The 20,027-nt window shown below is 42.6% G+C and overlaps 1 protein-coding gene across 1 annotated transcript; it reads right to left on the bottom strand.

The window, feature by feature from the left end:
* Positions 1 to 62: 62 nt before the first annotated feature.
* LOC310789269 (THUMP domain-containing protein 2-like) lies at positions 63 to 20,027 on the bottom strand. Its single transcript, XM_083650875.1, is given in 12 exon segments — positions 63 to 624; positions 626 to 848; positions 1,505 to 1,625; positions 3,923 to 4,037; positions 4,710 to 4,781; positions 6,428 to 6,515; positions 7,336 to 7,388; positions 9,085 to 9,162; positions 14,871 to 15,022; positions 15,519 to 15,815; positions 16,710 to 16,848; positions 19,852 to 20,027. Coding segments are annotated over 12 exon segments (1,566 nt in total). The 5' UTR covers positions 19,957 to 20,027; the 3' UTR covers positions 63 to 501.

The following is a 20,027-nucleotide window of genomic DNA, read 5'->3' as shown; positions in this document are numbered from 1 at the left end:
CTGCTGGAGAAGGTGATTGTTTTTTTGTTTATTTACACTTAAACACATCCAAAGTGACAAATAGACTTTTTCCAAATGAATCACTGATTAATGTGTGCAGGTGAGATTAACAACAGACCCCAGTAAGAATAGCTGTAGCATTTTGCTGCAGCTAATGGAGATTCTAAACCAACACGTCCCATCAATAATGAAGAGGCAATGCTACTCTGAGTTCTAAACTAGAGTGAGTTCTAAAATCATGAGGTAAACAGAGAGAGAAGGTAAACACTGCCCATGTGCTTATATTACAGAGATTATATATTTATGATACAAGTGGGTTGATAAAGCCATCCTTTAACTCAAATCAACTCAATAACTGTCAAACTAAATGAATGGCTGCCTGACTCTTTACAGTTTTTGGATGTTTGGGATCATGCATGTGCAGAATAATTCAGAGTTCTCCTGTAAGAAAGTAAAGTAACTACAGTAATTAATTTTATGTCTAACTTCCCCAAACACTCATCAAGACTCTGTCTTGACATATGTATGGATAAGTCCGTCTATCGCCCCTAAGCTGACTCTGTGTGTGGCCTGGTGCTTCAGGGAGGACAGAGGGGGAGGCAGTCCATGCTGCAGCAGTCTGAGGCTCTGTTTCCCGGGTAGATGTTGATTTGATGTCTGGGTGGCTCTGGAAGCTCTCCTGCTGTATGGAAGAGAGAAGAGGAGATGGGCAGACCGGTAGCCCAGCCTGAGGCTCTGTGTCCTGTGGAGGGGTTGGTCCGGTGCCTGGGTGTGTCTGGAGCTTTTTCAGCAGACAAGATAACTGGGGACTCAGGAGGAGAACCAGGACACCACCAACACAGAGGACTCTAGACACACAGACACAAACAAACACACACACACACACACACACACACACACACACACACACACACAAGATTAATCAAATCAATATTTTTTGAGAAAAAAATGATGCAACTATTGGAAAGAGAACATGAGCGCACACACACACACACACACACACACACACACACACACACACACACACACACAAACACACACACACACAAACACACACACACACACACACACACACACACACACACACACACACACACACACACTAGATGAATCGAATCAATAAGCCTCATTTTATTTTTTTAAACAACATGAGCGCACATGCACACACACATTGTTGATCTAATCATTACTTTATGTTGCAATGTTTACATTTTTTACAACTTTAAAGTAATGTTGGAATGACGCAAACAACACACACAAACGTGTACACAGCACACACACATTTTTGGATGGATCAAATCAATAAATCAATAACATTTTCCTCGTGCTTATTTGAACATAAGTACTGGAAATATAGGAAAAACACTCAAACACAGGTGTGATCACACACGTACACTGAGAGAGAGACACACACACACACACACACACACACACACACACACACACACACACACACACACACACACACACACACACACACACACACACACACAGAGTCTCATACCTCTCCATCTCAGTGACGATGAGAGGCAGGTTGGCAGCCATGTTTGTCTTGGTGCCAAACTTCTTGCCAAAGGGCAGGTCACAGACCACAGCATCCACACTGGAGCTGCGCAGCGGCAGCTCTGCAAACAGAGGGAGAGATGGACAGAAGGCAGGGGCGCTTCAATAACACAGCAGCTTATTTAGAACACGGGTGTTATGGCGGATTCTGCATCCCCGGCGAGAATAGCATCCCCACCATATTTTGGGCTGTTTTGACTTAAAAACAGGCGGATGAAAACTCAGCAGTCGGCCTCCATGAGCCAGGATAGACCCCTCTGGCTTGGAGGTCACCCGGATTTTAAGCACCAAAGTCGGCCCCCACCCTCCACCTCACTTCTACCCCGATTTAAGTCGAAACAGCCCAAAATATGGCGAAATAACCTTCATATGTACAGACTTCAGATAATTTCTCATCACTGATGAACACCCAGAAAGAAGATCCTACCATTTTCAAACAGTACATTGAGGTAGAAATCATTACAATGTGCCCCTGCACAGGTGGGCGGATGCAATTCTCGCCAAGTGACGATGCATTTTAATTGTAGCTATCAGTGTGGCTGGATATCTGGATGTCTTGGATATCTCAGTTTGTATTTACAAGTGTCACAGGTTGTGTTAATGTGGTTACCCCTGGATACTAATGTCATGTGTTGCACAAGGTTTGTCAGGCGGAAGTGGGAGTTGGCTTAGGTAGGCTATATGACGTGGCATTTATATATATATATATATATATATATATATACGGTATATATATATAGGTATATGACGTGGCATTTAGCTGCACACAGTCTCTCTGCTAGTCTGATCAAGAAAGCCATGTTCTCTCTATCGCTCCTGTTTTCTCTAGTGCTTTGTCTTTCCTTTGTTTTCACGTATGCGTGTGAGTGTGATATACTTTTAGAATAGCGTCCCCAATCTAATGAAGGGGAGTTGGTTGTAGCTAGCTTCCTCCACAGCCTGCTGTCCGCCGCCTACTCCTGGGATAGGTAAGCCAGCTTCCGTTTACTCTCTGTCTGATAAACCTTGTGCTTATTTGGTTCTATTGTTGTTGTAGCGGGTCTGGTTCGTCTAGACGCGAGCCTAATTCTATTTTGAATACACAAGGTATTTCAACAGTACGAATGATCCGATCTGCACAGTGAAATGTGAGGGACTGTGGATCTGCACAGTGAAATGTGAGGGACTGTGGATCTGCACAGTGAAATGTGAGGGACTGTGGATTAACATCAATCTCACACACATTTGTTGTTGTTTCTAGCGGCTGCGAGTTATCCGTCTTCTCACTCCTGACTCTGGCTCGGCCATTGTTAAGCCCTAGATATACTCCTGAGTTGAGGCACACACGGACAGCTGCGGACACCACGGACGAGTAGTCCTTCTGTTTATACTCATTTTCTGGAGTCGCTTGAAGGAGGACGTGTGGAGAGAGAGAGTGTGAGACAGCTGCAGACACCACCGACGAGTAGTCGTTCTGTTTATACAGGGGGGAGAGACGTGTGGAGAGAGAGTGAGTGTGAGGGAGAGGGCAGGGACAGAGACGTGTGGAGAGAGAGTGAGTGCAGTGTTTCCCCTACCATTCTACAGGCCCGCCAGGCCAACGGCGCCCCCGCCAGGCCAGAAAAAGAATTGCAAAACTTTTTTTCGTTTTTCTGCTCTCCCCAAAATTTCAATAAACCTTTATGGCATATTATTCCAATACAGCAATACTGGTGTTGACAGTGTTGACTGTAATAGAAGATGCCAAATCATTCAAAACAATAAGCATTTTGCTTTTAGGAGCATTGTGCCAGCGTGCAGCGCTGTTCCAAAACGTGTCAACGTGTATCGTTGCCTGGGAAATGCACATCCCATAATACAACTGTTCGCATCGCATCCCATAATAGTATGATGATACTTGGGATGCCATTGCGAACATAGATGCGAACAGGTTAGCTAAAAGTTTAGCGTCGCCAGCGAGGGCCCCCACCGTTGCGGTCGAGGTACATTTCGAAATCCCTCCAGGCCTGAAAGATTTTCTAGGGGAAACACTGGAGTGTGAGGGAAAGATGCTAAAAGGAGGAGAGAGCGATGAGTGCTTGAGCAGAACTAGGGTAGTTTAAACATACAGCAGGTAACCAGCCACTGCAATGAAGAATATAACAACATTAACCCGTTTGAGAGCGGCAAAAACCAAGCTAGTTTTAGGTTGGATATTCGACAGACATTCACCGCGGTGCAAAACACCTCTGTTAAAATTCAGTCTGCTTTGGTTTTCCAGACCGTGCAGACATGTCCGTGCGGTCACAAAAAATATCTACATAAGAACCTCAGTTAAATGCCTAAACATTACAATCATTTTCACGTTATGCTGATGATCATTTGATGCAAGTTTTCCTACCGATACATGAAGCCTTTAGTAGGTGTATCCTGTCCCTCAGGTCTGCAAACGCTACATTCTCATTGGCTCTCTGCAGCTGTCCATCATCAATGTCCACACCCAGGAAACAGGCATCCTGATGATCCCGATGAGACCGTGGTTCAAATTACAATATTTGATACAATATTTTCATAAAATACAAGTTTTGATGTCATCAATGAGACAGAGATTTGTCAAACAAAAACCAACCAACCAATAATCAATTAATCGATTTTTGTTCACTATAAAAGGTCCTTACACATCAAGAGCGATGCGAATATACGGCACGAAATTGCAATGCGAGTTTTGACCCACCTGTCAATCACAGCCACAGATGTGTACACATCGGAAGCGAATTTCAGAAAAATCGACCGTGGTTCGAAAAAATAAACACCGCAATAACGCTCGGCGAAACTTCGCCGTTGGTATGCACGGTTGCATTGACTGATATAGGTTCGGAAAATATTATTGACGTGCAAATTAATCGCATGAGAAAAACGCTCCAGATGTGTAAGGACCTTAGTGTGCACTGATAGTGACTGGGAAATATTTATGACTACTAGGCCAAATCACTCCATACCTGAGGAACATTGTTAACAACAACACAATGTGACACACGATATGTGAAAAGACAGCAGGTTAACACCTGTATAAAGTGAGCAGCCACGTGTATCGAGAGGTTTTGTTCAATTCCAAAACTTTTTAAAAGCTGAAAATAGCCAAATGGACTTTTCACACTTTTCCAGACTTTCCAAACTTCTGTCCTGACCTTGTGTTCCTGTGCTGCTTCTATTAAGATAGTTCCCACTCCACACATTGGGTCGAGCACACAGGAGCCTGGCTGGGGAACAGGAGATGATATAACACAATGTGAATCAAATGATTTTAGAACACACTAGTTTAGAACTCAGAGTAGCATTGCCTCTTCATTATAGACCCTTTTCACGGGGGGCCATTTTGTGCCGAAAAGGCAGGGTAAACACAGGTGCAAGCAAAACACTAATGAGGGTTTCAAACTTCCATGATTGGAAGTTGGAAACCCTCATTAGTGTTTTGCTTCCATGATTGGAAGTTGGAAACCCTCATTAGTGTTTTGCTTGCACCTGTGTTTACCCTGCCTTTTCGACACAAAATGGCCCCCGTGAGAAGGGTCTATTGATGGGATGATATATCAAAATTCATATATCGCAATACAAAAATATTACAATACATATCGTGGGGTAGAACATTTTGATATTAGCTCATTTTATTCTGCTGTAGTAATCACAAATGAGATTCTTGACCATCATAGTTTCACAAGTTCTCCAACCAAATTATATAATTTGCACTTTGTAATGACAATATGAAATTGTTGTTTATTCATAGCAAGCCAATTCCATCCCTAGAAAGATTTATGGCTCAGAGATAAACAGAATTCTGACTCTGTTGTCATTGTATCTGAGGAGCCAGTGAGCCCAGGCTACAGTAGACCTAAGTCCTGTATAATGTGAATGTGTTAGCACCTGTATCTGAGCCAGTGAGCCCAGAGCCCAGGCTACAGTAGACCTAAGTCCTGTATAATGTGAATGTGTTAGCACCTGTATCTGAGCCAGTGAGCCCAGAGCCCAGGCTACAGTAGACCTAAGACCTGTGTAATGTGAATGTGTTAGCACCTGTATCTGAGGAGCCAGTTAGCCCAGAGCCCAGGCTACAGTAGACCTAAGGCTGGGTTCACACCGACGACCCAAGCCTTGCCTATGCCTTGCCTTTACCCACGCTTTTTAATAGGCGTCCGTTTTAGTCAACGAGCCTGTGTACACAGGGCGCCTGAGCGTGAACCCTGCGTGTACCCACGCCTCGCCTGTGCCTTGCCGATTTTATAGTTCAGGCGAGAGTTCTATTTTCACGCCGACAAGGCGCATGCAGGCAGGCTTTTCTGTCAAGCCATGAAAGAAAAACGCGACAATATCCGTGGGAAATGGCAAAGTCAACTGAATTTCAAAATAAAATGGAGTTTCTACAACAGTATTGAGCAGAGAGAGAGAGCGAGAGAGAGATTGACGGGTGGCTATCACGTGGGGCTTTCTCCCTGTCGGCAAACAAATCTTCATGAGAGAGAATAGCCACCGAAGAAGCAAGATGGACAATGTTGTTGTGCCAGGCTGCCAGCACATATTCTTGCAAGATTACCTCTCTAAAATGTCCGACTATAGTCAGACCTGGTTATACATATCCAGCATCAATAGAACATTAAATATATCACATTTATTTTACCTAGAGGCTACCCATGACAATTCTGGACAACACGTGAAAAAATACAGTCGGGAGAGAGGAGAGGCGCTTGTGACTCGGCTCCAGGTTCGGCGTGCAAAAGGCGTGCGGTGTGATCGCAAAAGCGTGTAACAGGTTCACGCCCAGCTCGGCGTAGGCGTGGGTTGAGGCAAGGCAAGGTGTAGGTTGTCTGTGTGAACGAAGCGTAAGACCTGTGTAATGTGAATGTGTTAGCACCTGTATCTGAGCCAGTGAGCCCAGAGCCCAGGCTACAGTAGACCTCAGTCCTGTGGTCTGAATGTAGCTCCGATTAGCCAGAGGCAACCTGAGGGATAGACACAGGGAACCAATAAGGCAGATGTTTCAGACTGTCTCTGGGGACAACTGTTCTGAAGGAATGGAAATCCCCCTTTTCACCCTCTTTCCAATTGTGGTTGACAGACATGATCTCTGTTATAAGGATGGAGAGACTCAGGTCTCTAAGGACCAACTCACTTTAAAAAAAAATCTAACTATTTGGGATCCGTTTCTGGCCTACCTCGATGAGGTTAGGGGCGGCGGGCGACTTGCCCGGCTGGTTCCTCATTGACCTCTTGTGACAACATCTCTTAGAAGCACATAAGCACCCTATGCAGCTAGCAGCAACACATTACAACATTGTAATAGTGTCATGTTACATACATGCTTTTCTTTCCTTTCCTGTGTCTGAGCCTGTTCATTTGTCTGGTTCTTGTTTTGTTCCAAGAAAGTCTTTAAAATAAAATATTGGGGGGGGGGGGGGGGGATTGCTGCATCTTTGAAATTCAATGATTGAAACGTTTGCCCTGCTGTAGTGTTAACTGGCTTTGCATCAACAGAATAACAACAGGGAGGGGAGGGAGGGGGGCTGAGGGTCAGATAGGTTCACACACATGACAATAGTACGAGTATGTTTTATCCAGCCTGGCTCCAGGATGAGAGACTACATTCCTTGTCATTAGTTTTACTTCCATTTAGTTCCCAAGACAGACAAATGTAAGAAATCCCTGATTTGGCTACTTAAGAATACATTTCCAAGGCAAATGTACTGTAGCCCTTCTGAGAGAAGAGACACACATTTCACACAGAACTACAGGTAGAAGTGTACAAGTGTTTTGCTCAACAACCTGGTCAGTGGCATCCCGATCAGGCAGTGGTCATCACTCAGATAGATGTTCACCTGCAGAGGAGAGGAAACAGCTGATGATAGGTAACCCACCACCACAGTCCCAGATCAGCCTTCAACCAGTGGGCCAGCTCAGGCTTTGACAGAGCAAGTGATCCTGAAAGCTGTAGTTCCCCAAATGGCCCGTTCACCCCCAGGAGAATATATATATATATATATATATATATATATATATATATATATATATATATATATATATATATATGCGTCAAGAGATGCGCGGATGAGCTTTTATGCCATCCTAATCCGCGTGTATGCATGAACCGTCCGCCCGCCATAAATCCGCGCAAATTATTTCATACTATTTATAGATCCGCGCCCGCCATCCACCCGACGCTATAAACGCTATAAACGCTATAAAAGGAGCGAATTACGGTTTCTGCTGCCGTTGGTGCGATCGCTGCAGTCCAGGACTCCAAATAAACTTCCATGCTGTATTATATCCAGTCCACCACTTTCCCTCATGTAGCTTACTCGGCTAACGCTATAGCTTTAACTTTAGTTTACTTGATTGCCTCATTGTATGGGAAAATACGAACGCGTCTTCTCTTCAAACACGTCTTCAGCGGAGACTCCTTTTTGAGGGTGACATCATTGACCATATATGGACGAAAAGTGGAGAGCACATGGCTGAATTGTTTGGTTTACGGCCGTGGGTCCTTTGGGGGATCTACAATAGGCGACTAAGAATGTGCCTGACGAAAAATGTAGCTTAAAATACGTTCATAGACTAGAGAACGTAATTAATATTATTTTTATTATTACTATTGAAACTGGATTAGCATGACCAGGTTAACTTGTTTTATTATTATTATTATTATTATTATTATTATTATTATTATTATTATTATTAACTTGTTTAAAAACATATAGGCATGTAATTCAAGATAAGTCTGCCTTTTATTTCATAGAGTTCAAATAAGACTTTCTGAGCATGACCAGTTTGACTTGTTACAAACATATAGGTCTGTAATTCAAGTCTGCCTTATTTCAATTGGTTTTTAGCCCTAGTTGCACTTCTGTTGCACTTTTTTGTTCATTTGAGGTTTATAACAGTGCATGAAGGCATTGTGTATTAAATTAATGAGCTGTTTTTTGTGCAATAAATTTGAGTGGTTTAAAAAAAAATCTGAAATTTGGGTCGCGACTTCATGACAAGGAAAATAGTGGGTCCTGAGGCTACACCAGTTGAGAACCACTGATTTATGGGCTACACTTAAAATATATATATATATATATATATATATATATATATATATATATATATATATATATATATATATATATATATATTTTTTGTGTGTGTGTGTAAAATTTGATATACCGGTTTGATACGGTTTTTTGGGGAATATCAAACTGGTTTCAAAATGTTCAAACCGACCCATGCCTATCACAGAGTCATAAACTAACTGAACACAACACATCCCAAATGAATTCAGGAATAGCTTTTTAGCAACAATATGCGCAAATGTTGAGGAGAGTCAACACTGCTGTCAGAGAGAATATGGGTCTGTGTGTGTGTCTTTCTGTCTGTCTGTCTGTCTGTGTGTGTGTGTGTGTGTGTGTGTGTGTGTGTGTGTCTGTCTGTCTGTCTGTCTGTGTGTGTGTGTGTGTGTGTGTCTGTGTGTGTGTGTGTGTGTGCGTGTGTGTGTGTGTGTGTGTGTGTGTGTGTGTGTGTAACTGTGCATACCTCCAGCTGTGGATTCTTCAGGTCAGCCTTCCAGCCCAGCAGTCTGCTCAGACCTGATCCAATCACACGGCTCAGCTCCTATAAACACAAGACACAAGCACATAGTTATAATCCTATCAACATATATACAGTTAGCTATATGCTGATCAGCTCCTATAAACACAAGACACAAGCACATAGTTATAATCCTATCAACATATATACAGTTAGCAGCTATATGCTAATCAGCCCCTATAAACACAAGACACAAGCACATAGTTATAATCCTATCAACATATATACAGTTAGCAGCTATATGCTAATCAGCTCCTATAAACACAAGACACAAGCACATAGTTATAATCCTATCAACATATATACAGTTAGCAGCTATATGCTAATCAGCCCCTATAAACACAAGACACAAGCACATAGTTATAATCCTATCAACATATATACAGTTAGCAGCTATATGCTAATCAGCTCCTATAAACACAAGACACAAGCATATAGTTATAATCCTATCAACATATATACAGTTAGCAGCTATATACTAATCAGCTCCTATAAACACAAGACACAAGCATATAGTTATAATCCTATCAACATATATACAGTTAGCAGCTATATGCTAATCAGCCCCTATAAACACAAGACACAAGCACATAGTTATAATCCTATCAACATATATACAGTTAGCTATATGCTAATCAGCCCCTATAAACACAAGACACAACCGGTCACATCAATAGTCCTAAGACAAAAAAAATTGAGAAAGACAAAATCACAAAAATCAAAAGTGCAGTCCAAGGGCCTGTGTCCACCTAGCATCTTTTCCTCGGGTCCAGCGTCTTTTTTCAGTTGTTTCCAATGGGGGGGGAGCGTATGCGGGTGCACACGGACGTGTAGAGAAAGTGCGCTGCACCCAGCGTCTATTTTCAGAGCGCTCCGCCGTTTTTGTGCGCCGGCTCCCAGCGCTTCCAGCTGAGAATAATTTAACTTTTCAGAAAGACGCTGGTGTCGGGTGCTCCTTTTCTGGCAACTAATCATATGGAGAAACTATCGCAACAGAGACAGAAAGGCTCAATTGTGGGAGCAGATTGGCTAGACACTTAATATTTCTGGTGAGTGTTGTGCTTACTGCTTTTAATAACGTAGCCTACATGTGTTGTTAGCTTGCTAGCTGTGAGCTATCAAGCTACTACCGCACTGAACTAACGTTAGTTTCAGACTGCTTCCTTGTATATTGTGCACTGTGATCAGCACTCCCCAGCGCACTCCCAGCGTTTAACAGTCGGAAAAAGACGCTAGGTGGACACAGGCCCCAATACATTCACCTTATTCACCACACCCACTTTTTCTCTCTTCCGCGTTCGACGCAACGTATTTGTTCTTCCGGTTCAGCGCTAGTTGGCGGCCATTTTCAAAATAAAACGTCAGTATGAATGAAGTTTGGCAACATTCAGAATTAAGCTACACTGCGGCCAACTTCAGTTACATGTTCATAACGTTACTGCTGCGAGGAGCCGATGGCTGTACCCGGTCGGCATTTAACGTCAGTTACAAAAGCACGTCGACAGTGTTTTCTCACTGCCAGTAGTCTAACTACAGTGGGGTTTGACAGATAGCTAGTCCGACCGGTGTCAGCACAGTCAGCGCTCCCGGTCCTCGCTGCTCGTTAAAGATTTCCAATAGGCGTTATTCTGATAAACTGGTCACATACTGTATATGTTACGTTCTCACCCGACAAATATTAAAACTTTAAAACAGTTTGGGGTTTTTTAGCTTGAAAACAGCTTTTTGGCAAGTCTGAAAACAGCTTTTTGGGCAAGTCTAAATGACTGCAGTAGGCGTACTCTACTTCCGTGTTTAAAACCGGAAAGACGATTACAAAATGACGTCATGCAGAAGCGTCCTTGTATGGGCAAAGAATAAGGTGAATACAACACACACACAAAGCAGAAGGACCTGATTGACACAGTGCAGAAGGTGCACGACAAAGTCAAAGAAATCATGCAGATATTTTCCATGCTTTTCCCTCCCACCGAATTTCAGAGTACATCAAGTCTCTCCTGTAGTGGTCATTACATTTGTAGTGTTGAAGGAATGGTCCGTGACACTGAGCAAGCATTGCAAACAGCAGCTTTGGTATGTGTTTGGGACACACCACAGCCATGTTGCACATGTCTTTCACGCTCAACGCAAGACATGTGAGGACGTCCCTGGCGCAGAGACATGACAACGAGCATATAGTAACAGCCAAGCATGGGGGCATAATTATTAGAGATGCACCGATTGCGATTTTGTTGGCCGATTCCGATTTCCGATTTTTGAATAGTCCGACTTGCCGATACCGATTTTTGACGATTCCGATTTTCTTTCTAAGAACAATAATTGGCGGGGTTTTTTTTTTTTACTTTTTTTTTTTTTTTTTTTTTACTTTGCTTTAATAGAAAATTAACATTCATGTCACATTTCTTATCATTCGCATGAGGTAGGCCGATCTCACTCAAAAACATCTCAAAATAAAAGTGTTCCAGGTTACTGGACAGAGCTTTTCTTTTTTGTGTAAATACAATGAATATAAAACAATTAATTCCAGTATATCCCACAGTTATTATGCATTTACTTTTCCAAAAGAAAAAAGGTGCAACAGAACAGGGGCTTCAGATGGAAAGTAGCCTATGGCTAAATCTGTTACAAAGCATATCTTCCCCTATGGGGTTTAATATTTTTTTTGTATATGTCCCTGCCAAATAAACTAATAAAATAAAATAAATAAACGTCAAAATGTTATCCATGGACAAGGAGTTTATAGCCTATAGGTCTGGAGCCCAGAGACCTTCGAAGCCATGCCCACTCTACAGTTGTGGATTTGGCTGTTATTGAGTAGCCTAGATGAGGAAATGAGTTTGAGTTGACTCAGTTTGAATATCGTAGTTTACACACAGAGTCCATTTTTTTAAATCCGCCATTCGAAAAAAAATCATCTCGCACAAAAACCCTTGCACACTGGTCCGATGCGTTTGATTATTATGTTCGTCGTTCTATTCGCAATACGAAACAAAAGTCCTCTCCTGGCTGTATCCACGTTACAACGTGACTGACAGATAGCAGCAGCAGCAGCAGCAGGCAGCGGTGATGTGGACTGCAGCTGGTCGGGGAAGAAGGGTGAGGTGAAGCGAGCCGCTCAGACTGGAGTAGACTGCAACCTACCCGGCCCCTCCGCGGCTCCACACCGACGAAGACATGCTGTGGCATGTGTGTAGTGGCAGCTTTTGTTTTGGCTGCAACTCATCCATCTCGGTCTCGCTGCTTTCGGGTGCGCACACGTCACTTGAAAATCGGCTCACAGAATCGGCTATTTAGAGTGACCGGCGCAGATCACCGGTCGAGGCAGATCACGTGGAAATCGGCCATTTCCGGTCACGTGCCGATCGATCGGTGCATCCCTAATAATTATAGCGTCTATATTTTATCGGCAGAAATGTTCGTTTCGGGCGGATATGTCATTTTAAATCCTTTATTATCGGCCGATATTGACGACGTGCCAATATCATCGTGCAACCCTAGACTTGAAATCTTATCGAGTGGTTCGCAAACTGGGGTACTCGTACCCCTAGGGGTACATGGAGGTACTACAGGATAGGTATTTGAGAGAAAGGGGAAAATGGAAAAAAGTAAGAATAAATCATGATAAATGAAATGTTAAAATGAATCTGCTCAAGAGGCACTAATTGCAACTCCTTCACTCCATTTCTTATTTTGTAATGATATATTCTTCAAAAGGTGGGTTATCATTCCTTCATTGCATCACATGCTATTGTTTTCTCTTGCAGTTTTCTAAGCAAAATGTTGTAGTCAGGTAAAGGGGGTAGTTGGATTCAGAAATCAGGGAAAGGGGGAACTCAAGTAAAAAAAGTTTGAGACCCACTGAACTAGTGTAGGGTCAGAATTATTCACTTTGACAAAAGATCAATCTAACACTGATTTAAAGTCGAACTGAACCTGTTCGTCACGTGCATAATGACTGAAAACATAGTTTGTCTAAGATGACAGGTTGAGAGGCAGGTCATAGTTGCCGAGCGGAGAGTGCACACGTCGGCCTGGAATCTCCGAAGTGCGACCCCTGACAACCAAGCTCTCGGATGCGCACGCCATTATCGCTGCTATAACGATACGATATCCCTGGAATGCGCATTTTAACGAGCCAGTTACATTTCTTTGCATTCTTAGAGATTATAGTTTTTGTTTTTTATCCATGTTTCTAACAATTGGCCAAGTTAGTAGTTAGTTTATGGGATAGGAATTCTGCCAGATGAGAGGCACTAGGCGCCATTTTCGACTTCATTTGGAAGAGAAAATTATCCAGAAATGAAGATTTGATTGACAGCTGCATGTCGTGATATGATTGGTTGAAATGGGGTAGAAATTTGATAGTACTAGGCAGTGACGGCTGGTGGTGATATTGGGTGGAGGGGCTAAAAAATTATAACCATCAATAGCTCAGCAGCATCCGAGATACCAAATTGCAGCAACAAACGACACTTGCCTGATGCAAAACCTTCTGTATCACTCACTCACTCACTCTCTCTCTCTCTCTCTCTCTCACACACACACACACACACTCTCTCTCACACACACACACACTCACACACACTCTCTCACACACACACACACACACACACACACACAATTTGACTATTTTGCTCTGTAGGCTACACATACCATTTTAACAAAAACAAGATACAGTATGCAAGAATGGTGTGATAGGCTACATGATAGAACAGACTACATTCAAAACCAACACATTCCCATTTCCCACAGATTTCAGTCCGTCTTTATCAGACAACGATTGGGAGGAGAGAGAGAGAGAGAGAGAAAGAGAGAGAGAGAGAGAGAGAGAGAGAACGAAAGAGAGAGAGAGAGAGAGAGAGAAGAAAGAGAGAGAGCGAGAGCTGTCCACGTCTTTTCCTTTTGATGTCTTAACGAGCAACAGCTGTTGTCTGCGTTCAAACCACGTAACACAAAACTTACGATTTTGTTGTGTGTCCCTTTGTGCCAATGTGCCTCCAGTCTCTACACTTGTAATTTCCCCCGTCAAACATGAAGGAAAATGGATGAGGAAGTAATGTGTGTGAATCTCATTGGAGCTGTCATTGGTTGTCAAGAGAGTCTGGTTGGCCCGCCTCCTCTCCCTTCTGTCTGGTGGGCTGCAGGAGTTTAGCCCAAATGAGCCATAGACGGCGGCAGCTCAAGGGGGGCGTGCCAGACACCTGTCAATCACTTATAACGAAGGTGATTGAAGCCTGACACTAGTGTCTTGGGGCTGGACAAAGCTAGCCCAATTTGCTGATTTTCTTGTGACTACAGATGGCGCTGTTGCTGCTCTATAGGTTACACCAACATAAACAACCAATTCTAAGTTTGTTTGATATAATGTATGTAAAGAATAAATAATAATAATACTTTTCTCATTTTATTGGAAATGATAGGGGGGGCTTAGCCCCCCTAGCCCATTGATACCAGCCGTCCCTGGTACTAGGTGACGTCAGCAAACTGTAAATTACTGTTATCAATGAAATCTTGAAAAACGAACTTTTGATGTGAAAAAGTGTGAAAAACTAAAGAAATTAGATTGTTGTGATTTGTTTTGCATACATTATTAAATAGGTGCACTGCATACCTAGGTATTTGAACTAAAAGAAAAGAAAAGTCATTCTTGGGTTCAGCTCGACTTTAAGCAGAGCAGGTCAGTTAAGTGGAACTTGTACAATATAGCATGTGTATCTATGATGTTCTTCTACCTGTGTGCTGAAGCGTCTGGACAGAGCTCCGGTGCACTTGCAGCTGATCCTGAAAGATACGGGGGCAGGAGGAGAAGGCTCTAGTTTGTCCCTGCCGGCTTCCCGTAGTGTCCCCTCTCTCCTTGCTTCCTGTCCCTCCTCCACTTTAACACCTGGAGAGGTGATCGGGACAGTGGCAAACGAAGCAAGAACAAGTATGAGATTCAACTTTTTCTCTCAAATCATTTATCAAATAAAAATGGTGGGAGTATCATGATGGCTCTCCCTAGATAGAGACATTTTCTTTTTCTAGACCCTGACAAACATATCTGTAAAAATGAAAAGAGAGAAAAAAAGATTAATTATAGATTTATGATTATGATTATGATATATTGGGGGGGATTTGTCAGGGTAAGATTTAAGAAGTTCAGAATAGGTATTTCAAAACAAACGCAACACTTTGTGAAGGCAATTCCCAGTCTCAATAAACCTATGCACCAATGTTGTGTTTGACCAAATAGTTTTAGTACCCCCCCCCCCCCCCCCAAAAAAAAAATATATAGTTTTTATATTTAGATCAGTTAACTAAAACCCCCCCCCCCACACACACACACACCTAGTTTTAGCTTTTAGTTTAGTTTTAGTTAACGATAATAACCTTGGTCTCACCATTCTCTCCACTCTGCTCATCCCACTTCCTCTTTCTCTCTGATGCCTGGGTTCCACTCTCTCCATGGCTCCTCTCTTCCTCCCCCCATCTCTCCATCCCTCTCTCTCTTTCCACCATGTTCTCTTCCTCCTCTCCCTTTCTCTTCTTTTCCATTGGTCCAACAGCAGCATTGGGTGTGCAGGCGGTGGTTCTTCTGCCGGCCAGCTCCCTCTGCAGGCGGCTCCAGGTCATTACAGCGCTGGTCCACTCACTCCTATCGCCCAGAAGTCTGGACTGCAGGATAGAGGCTGCCTTTGCTACAAAGACGATCAGAGAAAATGCACAATGTTAAAGTCTATACAAAAAGAGGGCTATTATTAGCGTAGGTATGAAGTAGTTATGTTTTTCCCCGTGAGATTTGTGGCATGGAAAGGTGGAAAGGTCATTGATTGTTATGATACTGCGACTGTACATTTGGAAAGTCCATCTGTTCAAAACTCAAAAGTTAATATTTTTATTTTAAAAATTAAAAATGTTTGTCAAAGGAGATTAGGTTCCCTCTAGTAAAAAACAAAAACAAAAAAAACGTTACTATTCTATTCTATTCTATTCTAGAACAACCTTTTTGAGTATTACAGCCTCCAATAGAGTAACACAGGGATGACATATTTTTTCCCGGACTTCCTGGATCTGAACGGGGAAAAGTCAATGGAGTTTTATTGCAGGGATGACGTATTTAATATTTGCGAGTAGAAGTGTAAACTCTAAATTGCCGTAGGCCTATTTATGGCAAAAAATGCTGATTGTCTCAATGCGTAAGTTATTCAGCTTGCTTGATTTCGCCACCGATGTTCAGCATCTCCGTTGCGCACACGGTGTGCTTTGGAGACGTATGATTAAATGGGTCTTGACAGTCGCAAAAGACTCTGCTCTCCTTTTTCAGGAAGCTCATTGGTTCGTGAGCGGTGCCTTTTAAGGTTTAATCTTATCCTTGCAACTTAACCTGCTATCGACCAGGTTAACTGTGTGTGAAGCATAAGTTGCTATGGAAATATATCTCAGTAAGAAGTTAACTAGCGTTGTAGCACGACAAACCCAGAGTTAAACCTGAACTTACCTCGCTAAGCCACTAATCTTGCTTGGTGGTATATAGGCCTAAGGTGTGTTTTGTAAGATGGGTGTGTTTTCATGTGTCAGGTGTGCTGTGGTACCTGGGCCGCTGTGGGCGGGCAGCGTTACAGGTGAGTCTCGTCTCAACAGGAGGAAGAGTCTCTCAGCAGCCTTCAGCTCTCTGACTCTGTGGATCCCCGCAGAGCAGCTGAACAGCACTTTACCTGGGATCTGACACACCTAGACAAACAACAACATCGTCAACAACAACAACAACAACGTTAACAACAACAAACATGGCCACAAGCTTGACTCCTGCTGCTTCCTATCATGTTGAAGTGTTTAAACACATCAGTGAAGTCTTTATTTTCTGTATGTTGTGTCACAGGATCCATGAGCATCACCTACAGATGAATGTACGTAACACTGAGGAGATTGTGGTGGATCCCAGGTCAACTGGGGATACCATACATGCCATACATCACATGGTCATGATATTAAGCAGGCCACTTCCTACAAATATTTAGGGGTCCACTTTGAGCGTGTTAACTTGTTAGCCGGTAGCTATCAAGCTAGCTCCAGCTGCTGAGCTAACGTTGTTTTCAATCTGCTTAATTGCATATATTGCGGGCGGACCAGCGTTCTTCCAGCATTTACTTGCTGTCTGCTCCTTGTGCCCGGCTAGCAGGGTAAGTCCAACGTGCCATAAAACCACAAAATAAACAATGATGCTGATAAGAATACAATTATATTAGGTATATATGATTCAGTTTCAGTTGTTCTAGCCTCATAGTCTCGTAGCCTATATGGGCGACTGAAGTTTATTTATCCACCTTTTTTTTTAGATAACAGCGCGATGTGAGAAAACTGCCTCAGAAATGAGTTTATCCACTTTTATCCACAAGTAATGTTAAACTTCCTTTTTTTAGGCTACATTTTCCCCTCCAGATAACATCCCATTCCACAATCATCTTATGAGAAACATGATATGTGCACGCTTTACCACACCGGCCATATGCTAGGTTTCCACCTAGCCTTGTTTATAGAGCAGCCATAGAGTCCATTTTATGTTATGGCGTCACCAGCTGGTTTGGAAACCTAACAGTCAAATGTAAATCTCAAATATTTAGTCTGGTCAAAACAGCAGATCATGGGAATGCTCTCCCCCCTCACCCCCCCAAGACATCTTTGAGCAGTCCACCATTCGGCAGGTTAACACACTTTTGTCTGAGCCCTCCCCTGTGTTGAACTCTGAGTATGTGCTGATGAACTCTGGTAGGAGATACAGGGTCCCTCTGTGTAAGCATAATAGATACATGCACTCATTTGTTCCTCTATAACTGATGAATGGGCTCCCCCTTGAGGTCAGACAGAAAGACAGCAGGCTCTGTGATAGTTTCACAGGCTCTAATAATGTTAACCTGAGGCTGCCAGATAGATGGGTTTGCTTCACATTTGTTTACCGCCCCCATCTGGCGGAGTCAGGTTACTAATATCTGCCTGCTTGCTTACATGCAGTTTTAACAATCACTTGTTTGCTTGCCTGTAATGTAATGTGTGATTTACTAGCATCGTTACTTTGTAACTGACTGCACTATACCGAATTGTATCTTGAACTATTGTACTTTGCACTATGTATTTAGCACTATTTTGGTCTGAGAGGTATGTCTGAAAGGCTATGACTGTGATGAATGACATGTCACCACATACTGTGTTTTTTTAATGTACTGTCTCAGAACAAAAGCGGTTTTTGGCGGAGCGCTATGGACGTTTTAAAGCTGAAAAAGTTGAACATTAGAGGAAAAGCGCCCTGATCGTCTTTTTCACTCCTACATTTTCTCCTTCCAGAGGGATCCTCCACCTCGCTGCTGCCAGAATTGGCAATAATCTGGCTTTCATGTTGACAGTGAACAACATCAAACAGACAAAACCAGCTGGCTACCGTCCATGTGGTCGTTGTGTGCTCAACTCTAGTGCGCGCGACTGCAGGGGAAAATAAAACGAAGCGCAAAAAATACGCTCCGTGCGCTGTGTTTTGTGCACAATGGAAGCGCTCTCAACATGATTTTCATAGCGTTCTGACTGAAAAAAATGCTTTTGGTGTGAATGTCCCCTATGTCTGTATGTACTAGTGCAGCATTATAGTCTTTTACTGCAAGACACATTTCTTCCATGGGAGACAAATAAAGTGAACCTTGACCTTGACCTTAAATGCAATAATATCAATGAAGCAATGAAGCAATAGTCAAATCGATCATTCCATGGTCATAGGCATTAAGGCCTCTTGAATTCCTTCATTTTGGTTTTCTATCATTTTGGTGAACAAGGAACTGACGCTTATTCTACCTCACTGATTGTAAATCCTTCTGGATTTGGCCATCAGGTATATCAAAATTTAGAATTGCTAAAAGTTTCTGTTACCTCACATATTTTATACTTCCACTTACTGTCAGTATCAAACTACTGTGTGCAAGTCCAATTCACTGGCGAGGAAAACATAAACAGTAGAAACATTTCATTCTCATTTTGATTTTCAGTAACAGTAGGCACATTTCTATTCAGCCAATATTTATTCATTCAGTTCATTATACAGGGACACACTGCAGTTAACACACCTACACTCAGTTTACCCAAAGCATCTGCAAGTTATATAGTGTAAAGATCGGGTTTCCCACCTTTTAAGAGGTAAAGCACACCAGAAATTAAAGTTAGAATGCATATAAATGATTTGTGTTCATATTGCTGACAAGCCTTGATGACAAGTGATTATTATAGGCCTATTTGTATTTACCCCTCTTTTTATGATTTATCATGACATCATTACTCATGTAGCATCATATAGTGATACGTTAATGACTGTTCCTCCACTGAATTAGTTTATAATTGATAAAAATACCTAATTTAGACTTAAAAACAGACCAGTCTTTTCCTCTAATTTATGTGGTCTTATTTGGCCTTAAACACCTATTGCAATGAATAGATCGTTTTATTATTTTTCTCTCCTGTTCAACTGTTTTAATATCTTCTTTAAATAATTTAGAAGATTTTGTACACACGCACACGCACGCGCGCACACACGCGCGCACACACACGCGCGCGCGCACACACACAGACACACACACACACACACACACACACACACACACACACTTCTCTCACACAGCTGACTACAATGAAACAGTGTGACAGACAGTCCAGCCACTGACGGACATCAGCGTGAATCAGAGCCGAAAATGCACTCACATGTTGGGCTGCGAGCTTCGTCTTCACCTCCTGAAGTAAGAAAGGCTCCATGCCGTGACCGGCCGTGCAGTAGAACCGAGCTGTCGGCTCGCTCATTACTGTCATATAGCTATACGAATATATTACTCCTTTAGCTTGGACTAAGCTCTGGTATCTGATGTGAAAGTCGAGGCTGG

Source organism: Poromitra crassiceps, assembly GCF_964638095.1.
Source record: "Poromitra crassiceps genome assembly, chromosome: 14".
Classification (NCBI taxonomy): Eukaryota; Metazoa; Chordata; class Actinopteri; order Beryciformes; family Melamphaidae; genus Poromitra; species Poromitra crassiceps.
Note: the sequence above shows the minus strand (reverse complement) of the source record. Positions and strands in the feature narration are given on the sequence as shown.